Source organism: Cyphellophora europaea (assembly GCF_000365145.1).
Source record: "Cyphellophora europaea CBS 101466 unplaced genomic scaffold supercont1.2, whole genome shotgun sequence".
Classification (NCBI taxonomy): Eukaryota; Fungi; Ascomycota; class Eurotiomycetes; order Chaetothyriales; family Cyphellophoraceae; genus Cyphellophora; species Cyphellophora europaea.
Genome location: NW_008481808.1, coordinates 1041511 through 1060069, shown reverse-complemented (window position 1 = coordinate 1060069; position 18559 = coordinate 1041511). Strand labels below are relative to the sequence as shown.

Sequence of the window (18559 nt, the reverse complement as noted above, 5' to 3'; positions counted from 1 at the left end):
ATATGACATTCAAAAGCGACATTGAATTCACTTGCGCTAGAGGTGATGGCCACGAGAAATATCTTGGCCTCCGGGGTATCGCACCAGCGCCTAGCTACGCAAACCCCTATGTCCAGTCCCGGACGACCATATCGATGCATGTCCTTGTACCCAAGATTCAAAGCCGACCTGCGAATTAGCCTCTCGAGGCTCCGATCCAAGAATTCCTACACAGCACCATTGCACCCAATGTTCCTCCGATCGACCAAAGCTTCAGACAGTTGGCGAACCAGATTTCAGCCCTAACTTGAGAGTGATCTTCTTTTGTGGTGGCGCTTCCTGTTGCACTTGCCGCACAGGCGGTGGGGGCGGCGTCGGAGTCTGAACTGGTGTCCGCGCCGATTGCAATCCTGGCGCTGAAATGTTCGCCTGACTCGGCGGACGAATCTTGAGCTTCAGACTCCCTGTTCCTGTACGCATCGGCGGTGGCGGATGCGCGTCAACTGCGCGCTTGGGTGGTTGCCAACGCGGAACCAGCTTGGTACGCACCTTGTTGGTGTGACTAAATTTGAGCTTGCCCTGAAAACAAGCCTTGTTAGCGGGTGAACGCATATAGACAATGAAAAATGGGGAGATCAGGAAGAGGCCTATGTTCCATACCTTGCCTAAATGCTGAACCTGCCAGTACCGGGGCAGTTGGAGCTTGACTTTCATCTCGTCTTTCGGTGGGTAGAGCATGCGGCAAAAGTCAAGCATGGTAGCTAGATCGTCGATCGTGATCTCTGAATAGCTGACTGCGTCCCAAACAGCTTTCTTCAGTATCGCGTTCTCGCCGAGCTCTTTCTTTAGTGCAAGTAGGGCCGCATCGATTGAAGTGCGTCGTGCAATCTCTTCTGCGCGAGTCGCTGACTTGTCGGCGCCTTCCTCAACGACCAAATCGTCCGAGCCAGCTTGCTTCTCGATAACAATGGCTTGGCCCCTATCGCCAATGGCGCGCCGGCCGATGATCTCACCAAAGGCCTTCTGAAGCTCTTGTCGAATCAAGGGCGAGGAGTCGGCGACCGTGCAGTGGATAACATATTTAAGTACGCTGCTCATCTCAAAAATACGAGGATCGACGAGCACTTCAAATGCTGCCAAGCGTAGCATGTCGTAATTGCCTGGTCGAGTGTACTGAAGGAAGTGCAGGGGTGAATACCGGTGAATGCCGGCGTTTGCCAGGATTGCCTGACACTCCAAAGCCGTCCTCGAGTATAGGTTCTGATACGAACTCGTCCATTCATCCATTCGTCTGTAGCGATCGATTTCCTCGACACAGGCCTGCTCAAATTGCTGCAAGTCGGCGTACTCTCGTGTCTGGTCCAGATCCATGGCGTCCACGTCTGGCGCCGACAGAGGTTTGGCGATCAGAGCTTTTGCGAGACCCTTCATCAGCGTAGACACATAGAATGCATCGGAGAATTCGTTGTTAGAGTTATCATTGAATTTGAGCTTGTCTAGCATCCATTCTTTGATGTCTCGTGGTGTATAGCCGTTGTCGTCGCGGATCTTTGAGACAGCCTCGACGATAGCCAGTTGAGCGAGGTATTGCTGATGGTCGGAAAAATCATTTGGTCGAATAATTGATGTTCCGGAGTCGGTCGAGCAGAATAACTCCTCAAAGGCCTTCTTTAAGTGAAACTTACCCACGTCAACCAGCATTCTAGTCTCGTCGTTGGTCCTGTCTGCGTGCAAGACAAGACCCTGGGCTGCGATATGCCGTACTCGGTGGAAGTACCTCTTGTCCATCAATGTTCGCAATAGAATTGACGAGGCCATCGAATCAGCTTTGTAAGCCGCAATGCTGCGGACGGCATGAAGCTGGGAGACAATGTCCCGATCTTGTTGCAACTGCGAAGCGTACATGTATCCGGGCAGCAGAAGTTCAATTCGAGCAATCCATTCGAAGTCTGCATCCGCTCGGATCCACTCGAATGACTCCAGAGCCATAGCGTTCTCCATTTCCTGGCTCCAGTCGACAAGTCGCCAGGCTTCAAGCTCCTCCTCCGTCTGCAGATTGTCGCCCAGGTAGTAGACCAGTGTATCTTTCTCATCGTCATCCTCTTCGGCAGCTTTCGTGGCAGCTTTGTTTCGCTGCTTTCGCGTTCTCTTAAGACGTTTATACTTTGTATTGTAGGGAACATCAATTTGCGCCCGACCCTCCTTTATTTGTACTATGTGCTCATATGGAGTGCCGTCAGCTTCGTGAATTCGGATCGTCATGGGCCCCGTGAAAACGTTCTGGCGCTCGCCTGCATAGACTTCGTTCCAGTCTTCCCGTACATCTCGCATGAATGTGCTTGAATCGAGCTCGCGCTCCGAGGCTGACTGCAGCTGGTCGAAGAACATCTCGATCATGAGTTTCTTTTTATTGAAGCGCTGAGTTATCCGGAAATGTGGACATCCGGCACCTTTGACCCATTGCTGCATGAAGTCGTTGATGGGACCGTGGTTTATGCGCTCCGTTGTCTTTTGGAAGAAGTCTGTAGACAAGGCGTTATTGTCGAGGTCACCCGTCCGTGCACGGGTCAGAATCTTAGATATGATGCCAGGCATCTTGGTAGCTCCAGCCGTCTTAGCCATACGTCGATCTAGGATGAACAAGACTACTGGTGCTTTGAGGGCTAGGAATTCGTAGGCACTGGGATCGACATGTAAGATGTCGCCCATGTCGTAGATTGACGGTCGCTCTTTGTCTTGTTCGTATATTTGGTTTGCTTGCTCGTACATACGAGCTCGATATTCGTTCATGCCACATATATCTTTCATGAAAAGATCTGTCAGGAAGTGAGCCATGCCAACAACAACCCATGCGTCGAAGGGAGTTTCGGGGATGACATTGATGCCTAGCCACTGAGCAGCAATGGCGTGGACGAGCCTGCGAGTCGAATGTTGCGCACTGTCGATAACACCCTCTGGATAAAGGAGTCGAGTGCTGCAGACGGACAGGCCAGCAAAGATAGAGACATCGTGGGGCATGTCCTCGACAAAAACCATCGAATAGGGCTGAAAGGGAGATGCGCTATACTTCTGGACAAACGTATCCATGGCCTTGGGCGTGGGCAGGCAGGTATTCATCACCTCTTCGCTGCGATGAGGCAAGCAGTACCCATACATCTGAACGGCATTATCGCCGAGTTTATCCTGGTCCTCGGCGTCTCTGAAGACGTTCAGGTCAACCCGTTCGAAAGGGCCAACAGCGAAGCCGATCTGCTGGGCCGAGATCTTTTCCATAATGATGAATTGTGTCGTCTTCTTAGTCGGATCTGTTTTCGAGATCACATCGTTGACAAATTCTCCAGAACAGAGAACGAGCATCTGCTTAGTCTCATGAGCGGGTGGCGCTGCTCCGTTGGCTTTCTTGTCAGGCGAGACATCGCCCAAATTTTCGGCTAAGGTCTGTTTTAAAGCATCGCCAACTGTTTGAGGCGTTGTGATAGCGATCTCCCATGTTCCTCGCACATAGAGCGAATCGGAGCAAGGAAACAAGGTCGCCGCACTTGCACCGCCTTGTCGGCCTCTTGTGAAGGCATGGGGCCAACGACCACTTCCCCTCGGCCCGCTGACAAACTCAACAGCGTCATGCATGTGGATGGTTGTGAAATTGATGGAGACTACAAGAGGAGTGAATTTAGCCACCGAGGTATCCGTAAGGCCACGAGCTGTTTCGGTAGCATCGGTGCCGGCAGGTTGTGGCACTCTGATCGTCCCAGCATCTTGCGTGCGGACCTCGGTTTCGTTGACTTCTGTTATTCTGATACTCGATGGCACTTGGATGACAAGATTTGGCCGGACAGTTTTGCCACGCAGGCGGTCGATTTTATCGGCGAAAAAGTGGTGCTGATGTGCAGTGGCTTCGAAGTGGAGTTTCGTCAAAACGCACGGATCTTGGTGGTAGTGCGTCGCCTCAATGCCGTTGACGGTAACGTTGGAGACTGAGCATTGCTGGGCGTTGAGATAGATGTACTTGAAGCTTTTGGATTCAGGATGAATTTCTATTTCGGTGTGGCCAGTGATATTCTGGCCGAAGTTCAGGTCAAGATCAACTTTGGTGTGAAAGAGAGAAAATCGTGTCTCGGCGAAAGGATCGGCAGCATGGCTATCAACCGTCTGCGTCGTGCTCGAAGTCATGATCGAGCTTGTGATGTCGTAGAGGTGCTCTTGTCTTTGACTTCCCCCGCAATTCTCCAGACGCGCCGCCGCGGTCGGCGAAGATGTGGTCCTCACACCATGCACTAACGTGAGGTCGGTGAGGTCGCGTACGCACTTTGTTGTCCGCCCTCCTTTGGCACTCCTTTGGCGCCTGTTGTGATGGTAGGCAGGTATTTTGCAATGAAATGGATGAAAACAGAGTGAATGGATGATGGACAAGAAGTTATTGATGTAGTCCAAAGAGGAAGGCCACTGCCGCGATGGAGTCTCTTAAAGGCTTGGCGCGCCCGGCCAAAGAAATCACAAGAACGTGCATGTGTCGCTTCTTCTCTCACCTCCTCCTTCTTTCTCTCTTCTACAGCTTCAAATTTCGCCTTTTAGTTGTGTTTGCCTAGGCACTTACTTGAGTACTCTTTGACTCAGTATGGCGCTAGATCTGTCAAGCTAGAATACCTCTTGTCCTTTACCCCTGCCTTACGCCGACCTCGCTTCTGATTGGCTGTCTCAACTACATACATCATCGAAAGGTACACGGACGGATATAGCTACACGGTCCAGCAAGTATTTTGTCTCGCTGCAAGACTCCATCAGAATGGCTCAAGGTAGGGAGTGGCCTGATGCACTTCAAGCAATGCTGAGTCTCTACAGTCGACCCTCTCTCCTACGAGGCGTTGGTCCATTTGAAATCCTACAAATACTCCAGTGTGGACAAGTCGTTGCTATCCAACTATGTGTTACGCCACTACTGGAATGGCTTCGTCAAGCTTCTACCCATGTGGTTGGCGCCGAACATGGTCACCTTGCTAGGCTTCTTCTTCATCCTCGCCAATGTTCTGATCGTGCAGATTTGGATTCCCGACCTCGTTGGCCCCGGCCCCACATGGGTCTACTACAGTTTCGCCATGGGTCTTTGGATGTATTCAACCATGGACAACGTTGACGGCAAGCAAGCTCGGCGAACTGGCACCTCCAGTGGCCTAGGTGAGCTCTTTGATCACGGCATTGACTCTCTCAATTGCACGCTAGCTAGCCTCCTCGAGACTGCCGCCATGGGCCTTGGAGCCACCCACATTGGTGCTTTCACAGCTATGGTGCCAGTTCTGCCCATGTTTTTCTCCACCTGGGAGACCTATCACACGCACACTCTCTACCTAGGAGTCTTCAATGGGCCGACTGAAGGCCTGATCATTGCAGCGGCGGTTATGGCCATCTCTGGCTACTACGGTCCCACCATATGGCAGAAGCCCATTGCAGATGTCGTCGGTTTTGAAGACATCTTCGGCGATACGTCCTTTCGCCAGGGCTGGGTACCGATGATCCTCTCGGCGTTCTTCTTCGCCCACCTACCAGCATGCGTCTACCATGTCGTCAAAGCTCGCCGAGCAAATAACCTACCAGTCCTACCGGTCTTCCTTGAATGGGCACCTATGGTCGTCTTCTGTGGGTCTTGTCTGACCTGGCTCGGCTCACCTTACTCGCACCTACTTGAGAACAATCATTTGGTACTCTTCTGCTTGACAATGTCGTTCGTCTTCGGCCGCCTCACCACGAAGATAATCCTTTGCCATCTGACGCGTCAACCATTTCCGTACTGGACTGTGATGATGGCGCCGCTCGTAGGAGGCGCCGTCCTGACCAATCTGCCTATCATTGGTCTACCGGCCATTGGGCCAGAGGCGGAGAGCTGGTACCTGCGCGGCTACTTCGTCTTTGCAGTCGTGGTCTACTTCACCTGGGCTGTGCGTGTCATTAACGCTATTTGTGCCATCCTAGATATCAACTGCCTGACCATCAAGAAACGAAAGCAGGACCCAGTCGAAGCCAACAAGTTCGTTGAGGACGTCAAAGCCGGCTCGCCAGCCAATGGAGAGCTCCGACGAAGCACGCGAAAGAAGGCTTGAGGTCCCCTTCCGGAGAGACTGATAGTGAGCCACCTCCACGACAACAGATCGGTACTAGGCACACGAAAAAGTTACATGCAGAGAAACCGGAACCGAAGCTGTTCATCGACTTTCAACAAGTCCTGTACTCTAAGATCTCGACCTATATAACATATGAAGTGTCAACATGCCAGAGCGACCTGTCCGTTATCTTTGCATCCTCCAGCACGGCCTCGCCAGACAACGCCTTATGCGGGGCCTTTGTCGAGCTCTGAGCTATCTACCAGGCATTTTCCAAATAACATCACATATGCCATTCGTTCTTCTGGGCAGGAGGATTCCCCTTCTGCGCTTCGATGATCGTGCAAACAGAGATCCGTGCTCCTTTCTCGCCCTTCCTCTGCTCTCCCTCCGCCTTGGCTCCCCATGCGCACAGCTGCGGTATCTTCTTCTCCCGATTTTTTATACCCTACGAGGGCTCCTGGTCCTTGTGCTTTTCCATCAGCTCATCCACATGAAAGCCACACAACCTTGCCTTCCCAACAATCGCCCTCGCCTTCCCCTCCACCGGCGCATCAATCATCTTCCCATCCAGCGTCCACGCGCCCCTGCCCAACTCCTCGGCCTTCTTCTGCGCTATCACCAGCCTCACCGCCCACTCCACCTCCCCAAGGCTCGGACTATAAACCCTATCCACCGTACCCACCTGACTCGGATGAATACACTGCTTCCCATTGAACCCCATGCGCTTCCCATCCTCACACTCCTCCACCAACCGCTCCTGATCCGCCTCACTCTTATACGCCGTCGCCACCAAATCCATCGTCGACGGCAACTCATACGCCCTCGCAGCCGTCACGATCGCCGACCTCGCAAACAAAAACTCCTTCAGCGACGGCGTGCGCGTCAACGACAGATCCAACGCAAAATCCTCCGCCGCGAACGTCAAGCCACTCAGCAGTCCCGGACACGCGCCGCAAATCTCCTTGAGATCCATGACCGCACGCGCGCTCTCAATCAGGCCGATGACGGACACGGCCGCGGCCTTTTTGCCCTTGACCTCGCGCGGCCGACTGTGCTCGATGACGTCGCGCACGAAGCTCATGTCGCTGGCGGACTCGACCTTGGGCACCACCAGGGTCGTCAGGTTGGGGCTCTTGAGCACCTCTTGCAGGTCCGCGAGCGCGAGGCCCGAGCCCACGCTGTTGATGCGCACGGCGCGCTCTTTGGCATTGTCCGGTAAAGGTTGGTCGATCGCTTTGCGCACCAGGGCTCGCGCGTTGGCTTTGTTCGAAGGTGTGACGCTGTCTTCGAGGTCGTAGGCTATCAAATCGGCGGTGAGGGTGCGGGATTTGTCGAGGAAGCGTTGGGAGGAGCCGGGGACTGGAAGGGGAATGTGTTAGTCTCCTTGGTCTCTTTTCAGTTATGTAGGAGGATTTTGGCCGAGACTGTGAGGTTCGTGTGAAATCAACGGGCGGTGGTGAGCATTACCATAGAGCATTGACCGCCGGAGGATGTTTTTGGCCGCCATTGTGGGCTATTCCGAGCAATACTGGGCGTCCAGGAAATGTTTGAGCGGTACATTGGCCCTCATGCGCAAGGTTATAAGACGGCCATTGCTGTTTACTGCCTGCGAGCTTCGGCTTGGGGTAAGGCCTCGGAGTATTCAGCTATGCGTGCGGGGAAGACTGGGGCCGATTTCGGTGGCGCTTCTGGGTACTACAAACGCTGGGCAGTTATTTCGACAGCGACGGGACTGGATTGCGGAAACATACGGGCGAAAGTATTGTTCAATGCTCATTTGTTTGATTCTCTAATAAAGGCCCATGGCTATGCGTGGCTCGCGTGCTCACGGTCAGCCTTACCCATAGGCGTAGGTATTCGCCACATACAGAAGTCCGGCAGCAGACCGCTTTTCTCCCACTGCCCTTGCCACCACTGTCAAAAGTGAACACCCTAAGTCTTGATCGCATTGCCCAATGCACCACCGCTAAACTGCTGGCCACCGGGCTGTCTGCCACCGCCACGTCCCAGACCTCCGCCCAGACCGCCACGACCCCGGCCGCGACCACGTCCTCTTTGGCCCTGGTCTCTCTGGAAAGCATTGGTCATGCCTGCTGTCCGCGTCTCAAGAACCTTCTCGTTGCCCTCGAGGATGCCCATGGCCTTCTCGGATAGCGTAATAACCTGACTCTGTAGTCTGCTCAGGTCGACACCCTTGCGGAAGATGACAGCGTCGTTGACCTGGTCAAGTGCAGCGGCAAGCTCTTCGTGAGAGATCATCTTGCTCACAATGGCAGAAATCTGCTTGCTATCTAGCTCGAACATGCCGGATAGCGTTGTGATGCTGAGAGTGTCGTAGTACGGCGCGTACGTGAAGAGGTAAGTCCGTAGACCCTCTTCTTGGATCTGGGCCGCTAGCATCTTATTGATGCGCTCCTTGTCCGCACCTAACAAATCCCAGATGCCGATCTTAGCAATCAGCTCCTGGCACTTCTTCCAGTCGCCATTCGCAAGCGCTTTGGCGGCTTGCATGACATGGTCACGTGTGTTTTCCGGCGGGCCCTGGAAGACCTGCTTCTCCGTGTACTCGAGCATGCGGCGGAAGGTCTTAGAGATGACGCGCTTGCGGATGTCCGGCGAAGAACCAGTCTGGGCAAGGAGAGGAATCTCAAGAAGCATGCTGCACGTGAGGTACACACACTCGAGAAGCTCGAGATTGATGTGCATATGGAATGGTAGTTGGCGTTGGCGCTCCAGGCGCTCTTGCTCAGGAGTGACGGTCGAATAGCGCTGCATGATGAGACCTTGTGCAAGGAGCTCCTTTTGCCGACCAGAGCCACAGATCTCTTGCAGGACACCTTGTGCTTCGTAGCATAGGCCAGCGCGGAAGGCGCAGAGGCCGATCTGGACGAGCGTGCGATTGAAGAGGATCTGTGTGCTGACATCAAATGACGAGATGTTCTCGGTCAAGTGAGACATCAGAGCAAGATCGCGGGCCTTGTAGTAATTATCCTGAAGTGCCAGGAAGTAGATCTCACACAGCATGGTGCGAGCCCGGATAATGCCCTCGCTGTTCTCGAAGAGGTAGTTGCAGAGAGTTTGAATCAGCGTCGCAACCTCGGCATTGGATCCTCGGGGAGTGATATCGCAATCCAAGTTTGATGGTAGAGCAGCCCAGGCCTTCTCCTCAAGAATTCTGCCAACTTGTACGGGCTTGAAATAAATATGCTCAAGCCGGCGGATGGTGATTCGGTTGATGGGGTCTTGCCGGGAGTCTTCCTTCAGAGTCTTCTTGATCCGCTCGGCGTAGACAACGGATCTAAGGATGTCATTGTACAGAGCTTGTTCGTCGCTTAGCCGCTCGATGTAGTCGGCTGTGTGAGGATCAGTCTGCTGCAGAGACCGTGTGAGTTCGTCGCCCAGTCTCTCGGCCAAGGATATGACAGAACCAGGAATCTTGAAAATCTCGCCGCTCGCTGGCGTAGGAGCTTTGTCGTCGTCCTCCCACTCCTCAGCTCCTTCAACTACGATCCACGTTGGGTTTTCCTCGAGAGTCGAAAGTAGCAAAGCGTATTCCCGCTCTGCCGACTTCCAGGCATCCTGTGACATGTAGTTTTGGGTGGATGTGCCAATGACGTCGAATCGTGTTGAGATGAGGGTTAGCAGGACTCGGATCTTCTGGTAGGGCGTGTTGGCCACCTCGAGCAGCTTTTCCATAATGCGGATCTGTTCCGTCCGATCGGTGTTCTTCTTGCCTCGGGACTCGATGATCGTCCTTAAGTGTTTGAAGATGCTTTCAGGAGTGTAAACCAGGGCTTTGCCACCACGGCCGACGGTGCCCCAACCCTCTTCATCAATCGCTGCTTCGAGCGCATCAATTCGCTGCACTTTGCTCTTCTTCTCTTTGGGCGCAACGTCGAGGGGCTCGTCGTCATCCTCTTCTTCCATATAAGCATCCTTGTCATCCTGGTATTTCTGGATCTCGGTTTGATAAGTGGCATTGTTCTTCCGGATCTTTTGCTTCATGGCGTTGAAACCCTTGGTGGAGGTCGCATTCATCTTCTTGGCCGCAGCCTTCTGTTTCTCGTTCGTCTCCTTGACCAGCTCTTCGAGATCGGTGATCTTCCTGATGTAGATCTTGGGAGGGGTCACGCCTTGCATGGTTTTGACAACTTGCCGATTCAGCTTGTCGAATTCTGGTCACTGTTAGTAAGTCCATGCGACACTCGCTTCTTGGGGCGACGTACCGGTGTTGATAACGGCCCAGTCTCCAATCTTCTCAGCATTGTCAATCAGTTTGATGATAGCCTCAAGTTCGTCGAGTCTCTTGTCTTTGGCGGACTTGACGACCCGCTCTCGGTCTTCATCGTCACTGTCATCGCTGTCGTCTGCGTCGCCTCTCAAGAACCAAGAGGCACCCTTGCCTTTGGCGTCGTCATCAGAGGAAGAATCGTCCCCGGAGTCGTCCGCATCCTCTTCCTCCTCGTCGGATTCTTCCTCATCGGAGGGTTGTTCTTGGGTACCGTAGAGTTCTTCCTCGTCGGAGGAGCTGGACTCGCTGTCACTATCGCCGCCGTGGAAGAATCGGGAAGACATATTGACTGTCGATCCTGTGGTGACGGAAGAGCTGGTGAAAGTGCGCCTTTTCAGAGGGGTGGTCGCCAGTCAGGGTGGCTAAAGAAACCCGCGAATTTGTCGCACACGATGCCCAGACTCCACTTTAAGCCTTGGCAATTATTTTCCGTGCATGACTTCTTCGCTCGCTGCCTTGTCGCAAGCCCTGCAACTGGCAGGGCTTGAGTCATGTTTTAACCAGAAAATGAATTTTCGATCGTTTCTCATTCCAAGTTCGATTTACAGATAGTCGCCATGAGCTATGAGCTGCTGCTGTGACTACAAAGTGACTCACGCTGTTTGCTGGAAGTCTAGCAGAGGTTGCCACCCATGCCTCACGATAGCTCCAGTACCGAGCCCACCCTCTTAATTGTGCTGTGATGCTGTTTTCTGCAAAGTCACGCTTCCTCGGCCCATTCCCTGTAAGCGAAGTCTCCTCGTTCACCTTTCTTCGTGTGGCTCAGTAGAAAGTGTTTGTACCATGAACCAATACAGAACCACTGGGGCAACATTTCTGCACCGCGGAGCAAGTCCTGCTCAATAGACTTCATTGGTCTACATGCATTTGGCGATTGTAACGCCCAGACACGCCGTGCTCGCTCTCATTTGCGCTCGGTGGTGATCGCATTTGATGGGTGATGAAGGGGCCAAGGTTGAGACTGGACGATGGTCACCAGTTGGGGGCAAGTGACTTGTCCCACCGACAATAGTATGTTAGTGCCATTGTGTTTGTCCCATAGCTCCGTCTTCTAGCGTTCTGATAAAGTCACGATTGCGTTGATTGCGGCTGCCACGTCTGCGTGCGTTTGCGGACGAATCAACATAACCATCGGGCGGCGGAGGATAGTATGCCGGACTAGGCTGCAAGCGAATGGGCTGGCTGGGGTCCAGGTGGCTGGCTACCCGTTGTATTGCCGCAGGAATGCCGCCTTGCTGCTGGTCCATAGTTGATGCTCTCTGACGTCCGGCTCTCTGGGTAGCTTGCTGGTATAGAGTATGTTGGTGACCGTAGAGTGCAGGTGCCATCTGAGCGGGTTGCTGGGTCATCTGTCCCATTTGAGGAGCGTACCCAGCACCATGTGTTGGGTATGGAGGTGGTGCGGGTAGCTGATGCGCCGGATACATGTTGTTGTACGCTGGAGGAGCCTGTGCCTGGGGAATATGGCCGTACTGACTGCTTTGCATCGCATAAGCGGACTGCGCGGCGCTTTGAGCTTGTGCCTGGACCTGTGCAGCTTGGGCGGCTCGCTGCTTGCTCATTGCTTCCGCGTTCAGCTGTTGCTGAACACCCGGTGCCGGAGGCTTGTTTGAAGGTGACTTGAGGTTCATCGGAGGAACGAATGGGCGGGACGGATCAAACTTCTGCTGAGTGATGAAGGGGTGTAGCTTTGCCTGTTGAGGTGACCATCTCTCAAGCGGATTGGTTGTAAGTAAGCCCCTGACGAAGTCGATAAAGGCGACGCGGTTATTCATTTCTATTCAGTCTGTTAGCATAAAATACACACCGGTGATACTTGAGCTTACCTCGTTCAACCTCTGCTTGCTTCATGTTTTTCCGAGGCATGCTGTAACTCCGAATGATCTCAGGTAGAGTTGTTGCCTGAAAGTACTTTTTGCTGGGCTGTTCCTTGGAGTTGTGTTCCCTCGAATATTGTTCCATGCTCTTCAGTCTGTACGACCGACGACCGAATTCGTCGCTTGTTTTCTCAAAGAACTCACCGGACTGTTTACCCATTTCCAGCATCCACATCGGGGGCATCCCCAGCATCTCTGTGATTCGAGACACTTGATTGTACTCCGATGAGCCAGGGAATAACGGCAGACCCAAGAACAGCTCGACAACAATACATCCCAACGACCACATGTCAATGGCTGATGAATAAGGTAGACCTAACAGGACTTCTGGTGAACGATAGAATCGAGATTGAATGTAGGTATACACGGTCTGTCGCTCATCGCAGGCGGAACCAAAATCGATGATCTTAATGATGGGACTCTCCAGATTCTTCAGCAAAATGTTTTCTGGCTTCAGATCACAATGGATCAATCTTGCTTTGTTGAGAAGAGTCAGGCCGTTGAGAAGTTGTTGTGCAAAGACACGTACGAGAGTCGTACTCAGGCCGCGGAACTGATTCTGCTTGATGAGCTCGTACAGATTGACACTGAGAAGCTCGAACACCAAGCACAAGTGCTGGCGGTGAATAAAAGTATCTTTGAGCCGTAGTAGATGGTGGTCATCATTCTTGTCCAATTTCGAGTTCAATAGGTCAAGTACAGAGACTTCCATCATGCTCTGGTTGAAGTATGCCGTGCGGTTTTTGATGACCTTGACGGCGACAACTTCTTGAGTTTTGAGGTTCTGGCATTTGACGACCTGTCCAAAGGTACCTTGGCCCAGAACGTCAAGTATCAGGTAGCGGTTCTTGTGGCCAGCTTCTTCGCTACCCAATATGTCATTGACGTACAAAATGTAATCGCTGTCCTCGTTATCATAGCCATCGTTCTTTGTGCCCTTGCTTGGCTTGGTTAGAACCCGACGAGGGTTTCTTGAAGACTCGTACTTGAAATTTGGGTTGCAAATGCGATAGGTGGCCGGAAGATGGGTCGTGAGAGCCTGCAGAGGACTGATGAAGCCACCTTCTGGGTTCGCGCGTCGATATGGAGGCTGCGAGTTGATCTTCTGTCGCAGGTCTTGTGCAGTCTTGACCCTATGGAATCGAGGAACAGGCCCGGCTGACCTTTGCGAAGGTTGTCTGGATGGGGGACCAGGTCTCGCATTTGATCCTCCTGGCGTGGGCAGCTGAGAGGCCGACGGTGGATAGTAGGAGTCAGGGCTCAGATTCGCATTCTCCATATTCGCTAGGTAGCTGTTCTGAGTGTATCGTGTCGGTGTCGGGGGCTCGGCCGGATACCTATCGGCTGCGTAATGGAGCGAGCGAGTAGGGGATTGCCGTGAGGACGGCGGGCCTGTCTGCTGAAAGCTCATCTGCATAGCAGACTGCGGACTAGACGCATGTGCGCTCGACGGTGCGACATTCATTGGGGAGTAACGCTGAGCCGCAGACGAGCCCTCGCCAATGAATTGCGCCGAAAGCCGGTGAGCATGTGCTGGTCGGGGCAGGTATTTTGCGCGATTGTATGGATCAGCATCCTCCATTGCGACGTCATACTCGCCGTTGTGATCGTAGGGGTTCCCCTGCGCTGAGGGGGTGTGATTTATTGACATGGCGGGCGTATTGACCGGCTTCGGCCTGCGAAAGTAATCGACCGGCGGTTGATGGGTTGGAAACGCGACAGAGACGGTCTCGCGGGGCAAGCGGGGTCGAGAGATTGACTGAGATGTGCTGGATTGAGATAACTAGAGGTCTGTAGCCTCGTGGTCGGTATCTGTCAGGATGACTTGCACCGCCTCTTGGGGGCTCCCGGGAAGGTTCGTGTGCAGCCTAAGGTGACTGAGAGGGGGGCCGGGGGGAATTTAGTCATGGTAAACCATTGGCCAAAAATTCACAGCAAGGACATCGTGACGGTCATGGACGGGTCGCAGGAGGTAAGAATATGTGCGAAGATGTGGTGCTTGAGACTGAGTCCTGCTTTGAGCAGGTTGGCGTGTTGGCAGATTGCGCTGATCTCTAGGGGAGACAACTGGTTGAGCTGGCTTACGAATGACTCCAGGCCAAGTGTGTCGGATGCTCGGAGGACTGTCTGCTTCACAGACAAAGAGGCTCAGATCGGGAGAATAGCATCACCGAAGGGAATAAGACATAGGTCACGGTGAGGGACAGGAAGGGTCAACGAGGCAGCCCAGGACCGTGGTTGTGGTCCAGCAGTGCCCGAAAACCAAACAAGCGGCTAAGCTCCCTAAGGCCAAACTGTCCGCCAAGCCTGCCTGAAGCATTCAGTAGGAGCAGCACCTCCGCCAAAAGCTCAATACCAATCCTAGGATAGAAGATTGCTGCCTGATCATTTGTTTTACTTTTTTGCCGCTCGAGCGACCGACACCTCTTGACACCTGTAACCAATGTGGCAGGAGGTGAAGACTAGAGTTGTGATGGACCTTTGACGTCTGATACAGCAGGCGACTCGCTAGGCAACAAGGGCGCTGAGATTTGCCTCTAATGACCGTGACATCTACATTTGCCGCGATTGCCACCATTGACGTGACTCAACGAAAACCGGTCCACACCTTTATTCACTACTTCATTTGCTTTTGACATCCTACTCAAACATAGCCTGTTCGAATTCGGTGGTCATTTGTCGAATGTGTAGCCAGCAATAGTTGTGTGGTCTGTTGCGTTCGCCCGTCATGGCCGGGCCGGAATCTGCATCGGCACTTGACAACACCGATGTCGACCCGAACAGCGACAGTGTCATGTCGACCGATGCTTCCACAGTCATCAACGACAATACTGCCGAGTCCGCCGAGACTGCTCGTCTTCGGGGTCTCGACGCCCAGGTCCGAGATCAGGATGACCTCGAGCGGAGCATAGGCCGCGAGGCTGACCAGCTTCTACACGAACAGGCAAATCAGCGCGACCAGCAACGACTTGAGAAGACTCAAACGCAGAAGCAGAAGCTAGAGGCATCAGTTCGACGCATCAAAGAGGACATCAGTCGACCTATTGGGGTCACACAGAGGAATCGTTTGCGTGTGCAGGTCGATCAGATCCAGTGTCAAATCCAGGACCTTGATAATGACCTCGATGAAATCCAAGAGCGAATGCGAGACCGCGATAGAGGCGTTGCAGAAGCACAAGAGGAAGCATCTAGCACCGGCCGACTACCGAATGAGACTCAGCGTGACTTCTTAATCCGCACCGGCAAGATCACTCCCTTCTCCAAATTCGGTCTATCTTCCCATGGCGTCTCCTCCGATACACTTCAGGGTGCTCTGCTGGACGCCGAGGAGGAGCCTGAAGATGGCGAAGTCATACCAGGCCAGGCACCTGCCCTTGACATGTCTCACCGCAACCTCCGTCAACCTGGGTTTGCTAGCTCCGTCGTCGATTCTGATGACCAAAGTTTCGAGTCTGAACAGCCTCGGAAGCGCCGAAAGATCCTGCCGCGCAAATTTGAGCATGACGACGACGCTTCTTTCGACGATGCTGATACCGGAACTGACGATCTTGTTTCGATCGACGAAGACTCGGATGATGTCATGCCAACGACTTCTGGTAAGAAGAAACGAACGCCTCGCAAAGCTCATGTGCCCCACGACGAAGAGATCGAAGACCTGAGAGGCCTCGATGATGGGACTGAGGCTGTGTACAAGTCTCGCTTACGGCGGTGGGCGCTACGACGACGGCGAGCTCGGCAACGCCGTTCAAGTACCGAAGATATTGAGGAAGAGTACGATGATGAGGTCGTTGAAGAAGAATGTCATCAACCTCACCCAAAGATCGCCGACACTGTGTTCGAGGATGGCTACAGGATTCCTGGCGATATTTACCCCAGCCTATTCGACTATCAGAAGACGGGAGTGCAGTGGCTTCACGAGCTATACACGCAGCAGGTCGGCGGAATTATCGGAGACGAAATGGGCCTAGGCAAGACTATACAGATCATCTCGTTCCTTGCTGGTCTACACTACAGCAAGAAGCTTGACAAACCTGTCATTGTCGTCTGCCCCGCTACTGTAATGAAGCAGTGGGTAAATGAGTTCCACAGATGGTGGCCTCCATTCCGAGTCACCATTCTACATTCATCTGGCTCTGGCATGATCAATATCCGAAACGAAAGTTCAAGAGAGGACCAGCTAGTCGAACAGATCTGGGATCCAAATGCGCGCAACAAAGCACTGACTCCGAGCCAAAAATCTGCTAGGAAAGTGCTGAGGCCTATTATGGAGCATGGCGGCGTGCTTGTGACCACGTACTCTGGTCTTCAAAGCTACGCACCTTTGCTCATCCCGACCGATTGGTCCTACGCCATCCTGGATGAGGGTCATAAGATCAGAAACCCGAACACAGCCATCACTATCTATTCCAAGGAACTGCGGACCCCCAATAGAATCATCTTGTCTGGTACGCCGATGCAGAACAACCTGGTCGAACTATGGTCTCTGTTCGATTTCGTTTTCCCCATGCGTCTGGGCACACTCGTCAACTTCCGCAACCAGTTTGACATCCCGATCCGACAGGGTGGCTATGCCAATGCATCGAACTTGCAGGTTCAAACTGCTTTCAAGTGCGCCGAGACTCTGAAGGATGCGATTAGTCCGTATCTCCTGCAGCGCTTCAAAATCGACGTGGCTGCTGATCTCCCCAAGAAAAGTGAGCAGGTTTTGTTCTGCAAGTTGACACCGAAACAACGCAAGGACTATACCTACTTTCTCGGATCTCAGGAGATGGATGCTATTATGAGCGGCAAGCGACAGGTTCTGTATGGCATCGATATCCTGCGCAAGATCTGTAACCACCCTGATCTGCAAGACCACAAGCGGCTCTCCTTCAAACCTGACTATAACTACGGCGATCCTGAGAAGTCCGGCAAGATGAAAATTGTTGGATCCCTTCTAGAATTGTGGCGCGAAACAGGCCACAAGACGTTGTTATTCGCCCAACACCGGATCATGCTTGACATACTCGAAAGATACGTGCGCTCGTTACCAGGAATGAAGTACAGACGCATGGATGGCAACACACCTATCCAATCCCGCCAGAGCATGGTCGATGAATTCAACACAGACCCAGGCCTCCACGTATTCTTGCTCACTACTAAAGTAGGTGGTCTTGGTGTTAATTTGACCGGAGCCGATCGAGTGATCATCTATGACCCTGACTGGAACCCGTCAACCGATCTGCAGGCCCGCGAACGAGCGTGGCGGTTGGGACAGAAACGTGAGGTGACAATATATCGCTTAATGACTGCTGGCACGATCGAGGAGAAGATTTACCACCGTCAAATCTTCAAGCAGTTCCTGACCAACAAAGTCTTGAAAGACCCGAAGCAGCGCCAAACTTTCCACTTGAATGATCTCCACGACCTCTTCAGCCTCACTAACGATGAAGCGCCCACGGAAACCAGTCAGTTGTTCAAGAATGCTAATGTCGAGCACTCGAACAAAGCCGATGCATCTGCGGCAAACCTGCAACCCGCTGTAAAACCCGAGCCCGAGAATGACGACGTTGCGGTCAAAGCCCTTCCCGGCATCAGCTCGGTGCAGCAATTCGCCGGAGAAGTCGCCGAAGAAGAAGAGGCGAAGCAGGACGGGGGCAGCGAAACCACAGCTGAGAAGCGCATGATGGAAGGCCTATTCTCCAGATCCGGCATCCATTCTGCCGTTGAGCACGATGCTATCATAGGTGGCAATAGCGCAACCAAGAAGGTCGAAGCTGATCCGGCGATTGTCGAACGGCAAGCGAGAAGGATTGCAGCTGAGGCCGCTCGGGAACTTCGGCATGCCGCTGAGACAGCTCGCAATGTTCCAATTGGCACTCCGACCTGGACTGGTCAGTTCGGAGTTTCTGGCCGTCCCCAGGAGACTACGGCTCATAGAGCCTTTGGTGCAAGTTCGCGCAACCGGGGTGGTGGTGTCGGGTCTGCAAGTCTGCTTGCTGGCTTGCAGCAGCGCCAGCTTGGTGCGAGTGGCAATGCCACACAACGTGTAGCAAGTCCTTCGAGATCGGCCACACCTCGGGAGTCCCCTGCTCCTTCGTCTGGCACGGCCACACCTCCAAGTGGCAAAGAGTTCGCCAAAATGATCCAGTCGTACCTGAAGTCGCAAGGTGGTAGCAGCTATACGCAGATGCTGATCGATCATTTCAACCGTTTCTGCACCAACCAGCAGTCGACGCTGGAGTTCAAGGAGACCTTGAAGCAAATTGCGACCCTGGAGAAGGGCTCGCGTGGTCGTGGTCGCTGGGTTTTGAAGGACGAGTTCAGGAATTGATGTA

At 53.2% G+C, this 18559-nt stretch overlaps 6 protein-coding genes across 6 annotated transcripts; 2 read left to right on the top strand and 4 right to left on the bottom strand.

Moving 5' to 3' along the window:
• Positions 1-252: 252 nt before the first annotated feature.
• HMPREF1541_01890 (uncharacterized protein) lies at positions 253-4149 on the bottom strand (the record flags this gene model as incomplete). Its single annotated transcript, XM_008716246.1, has 1 exon — positions 253-4149. One exon carries the CDS (start codon positions 4147-4149, stop codon positions 253-255), a length of 3897 nt encoding a protein of 1298 aa, XP_008714468.1.
• A 613-nt stretch (positions 4150-4762) lies between these two features.
• Positions 4763-6071, top strand: HMPREF1541_01889 (uncharacterized protein; the record flags this gene model as incomplete). Its single annotated transcript, XM_008716245.1, has 2 exons — positions 4763-4772; positions 4819-6071. 2 exons carry the CDS (start codon positions 4763-4765, stop codon positions 6069-6071), a joined length of 1263 nt encoding a protein of 420 aa, XP_008714467.1.
• Positions 6072-6519: 448 nt separating this feature from the next.
• HMPREF1541_01888 (uncharacterized protein) lies at positions 6520-7581 on the bottom strand (the record flags this gene model as incomplete). Its single annotated transcript, XM_008716244.1, has 2 exons — positions 6520-7433; positions 7542-7581. 2 exons carry the CDS (start codon positions 7579-7581, stop codon positions 6520-6522), a joined length of 954 nt encoding a protein of 317 aa, XP_008714466.1.
• Positions 7582-8006: 425 nt separating this feature from the next.
• Positions 8007-10649, bottom strand: HMPREF1541_01887 (uncharacterized protein; the record flags this gene model as incomplete). Its single annotated transcript, XM_008716243.1, has 2 exons — positions 8007-10249; positions 10301-10649. The coding sequence occupies 2 exons, from the start codon at positions 10647-10649 to the stop codon at positions 8007-8009; spliced, it is 2592 nt and encodes an 863-aa protein (XP_008714465.1).
• Positions 10650-11381: 732 nt separating this feature from the next.
• Positions 11382-13893, bottom strand: HMPREF1541_01886 (uncharacterized protein; the record flags this gene model as incomplete). The annotated part of the gene is made up of 2 exons (XM_008716242.1): positions 11382-12142; positions 12192-13893. 2 exons carry the CDS (start codon positions 13891-13893, stop codon positions 11382-11384), a joined length of 2463 nt encoding a protein of 820 aa, XP_008714464.1.
• A 1077-nt stretch (positions 13894-14970) lies between these two features.
• HMPREF1541_01885 (uncharacterized protein) lies at positions 14971-18555 on the top strand (the record flags this gene model as incomplete). The annotated part of the gene is made up of 1 exon (XM_008716241.1): positions 14971-18555. The coding sequence occupies one exon, from the start codon at positions 14971-14973 to the stop codon at positions 18553-18555; it is 3585 nt and encodes a 1194-aa protein (XP_008714463.1).
• Positions 18556-18559: the final 4 nt, after the last annotated feature.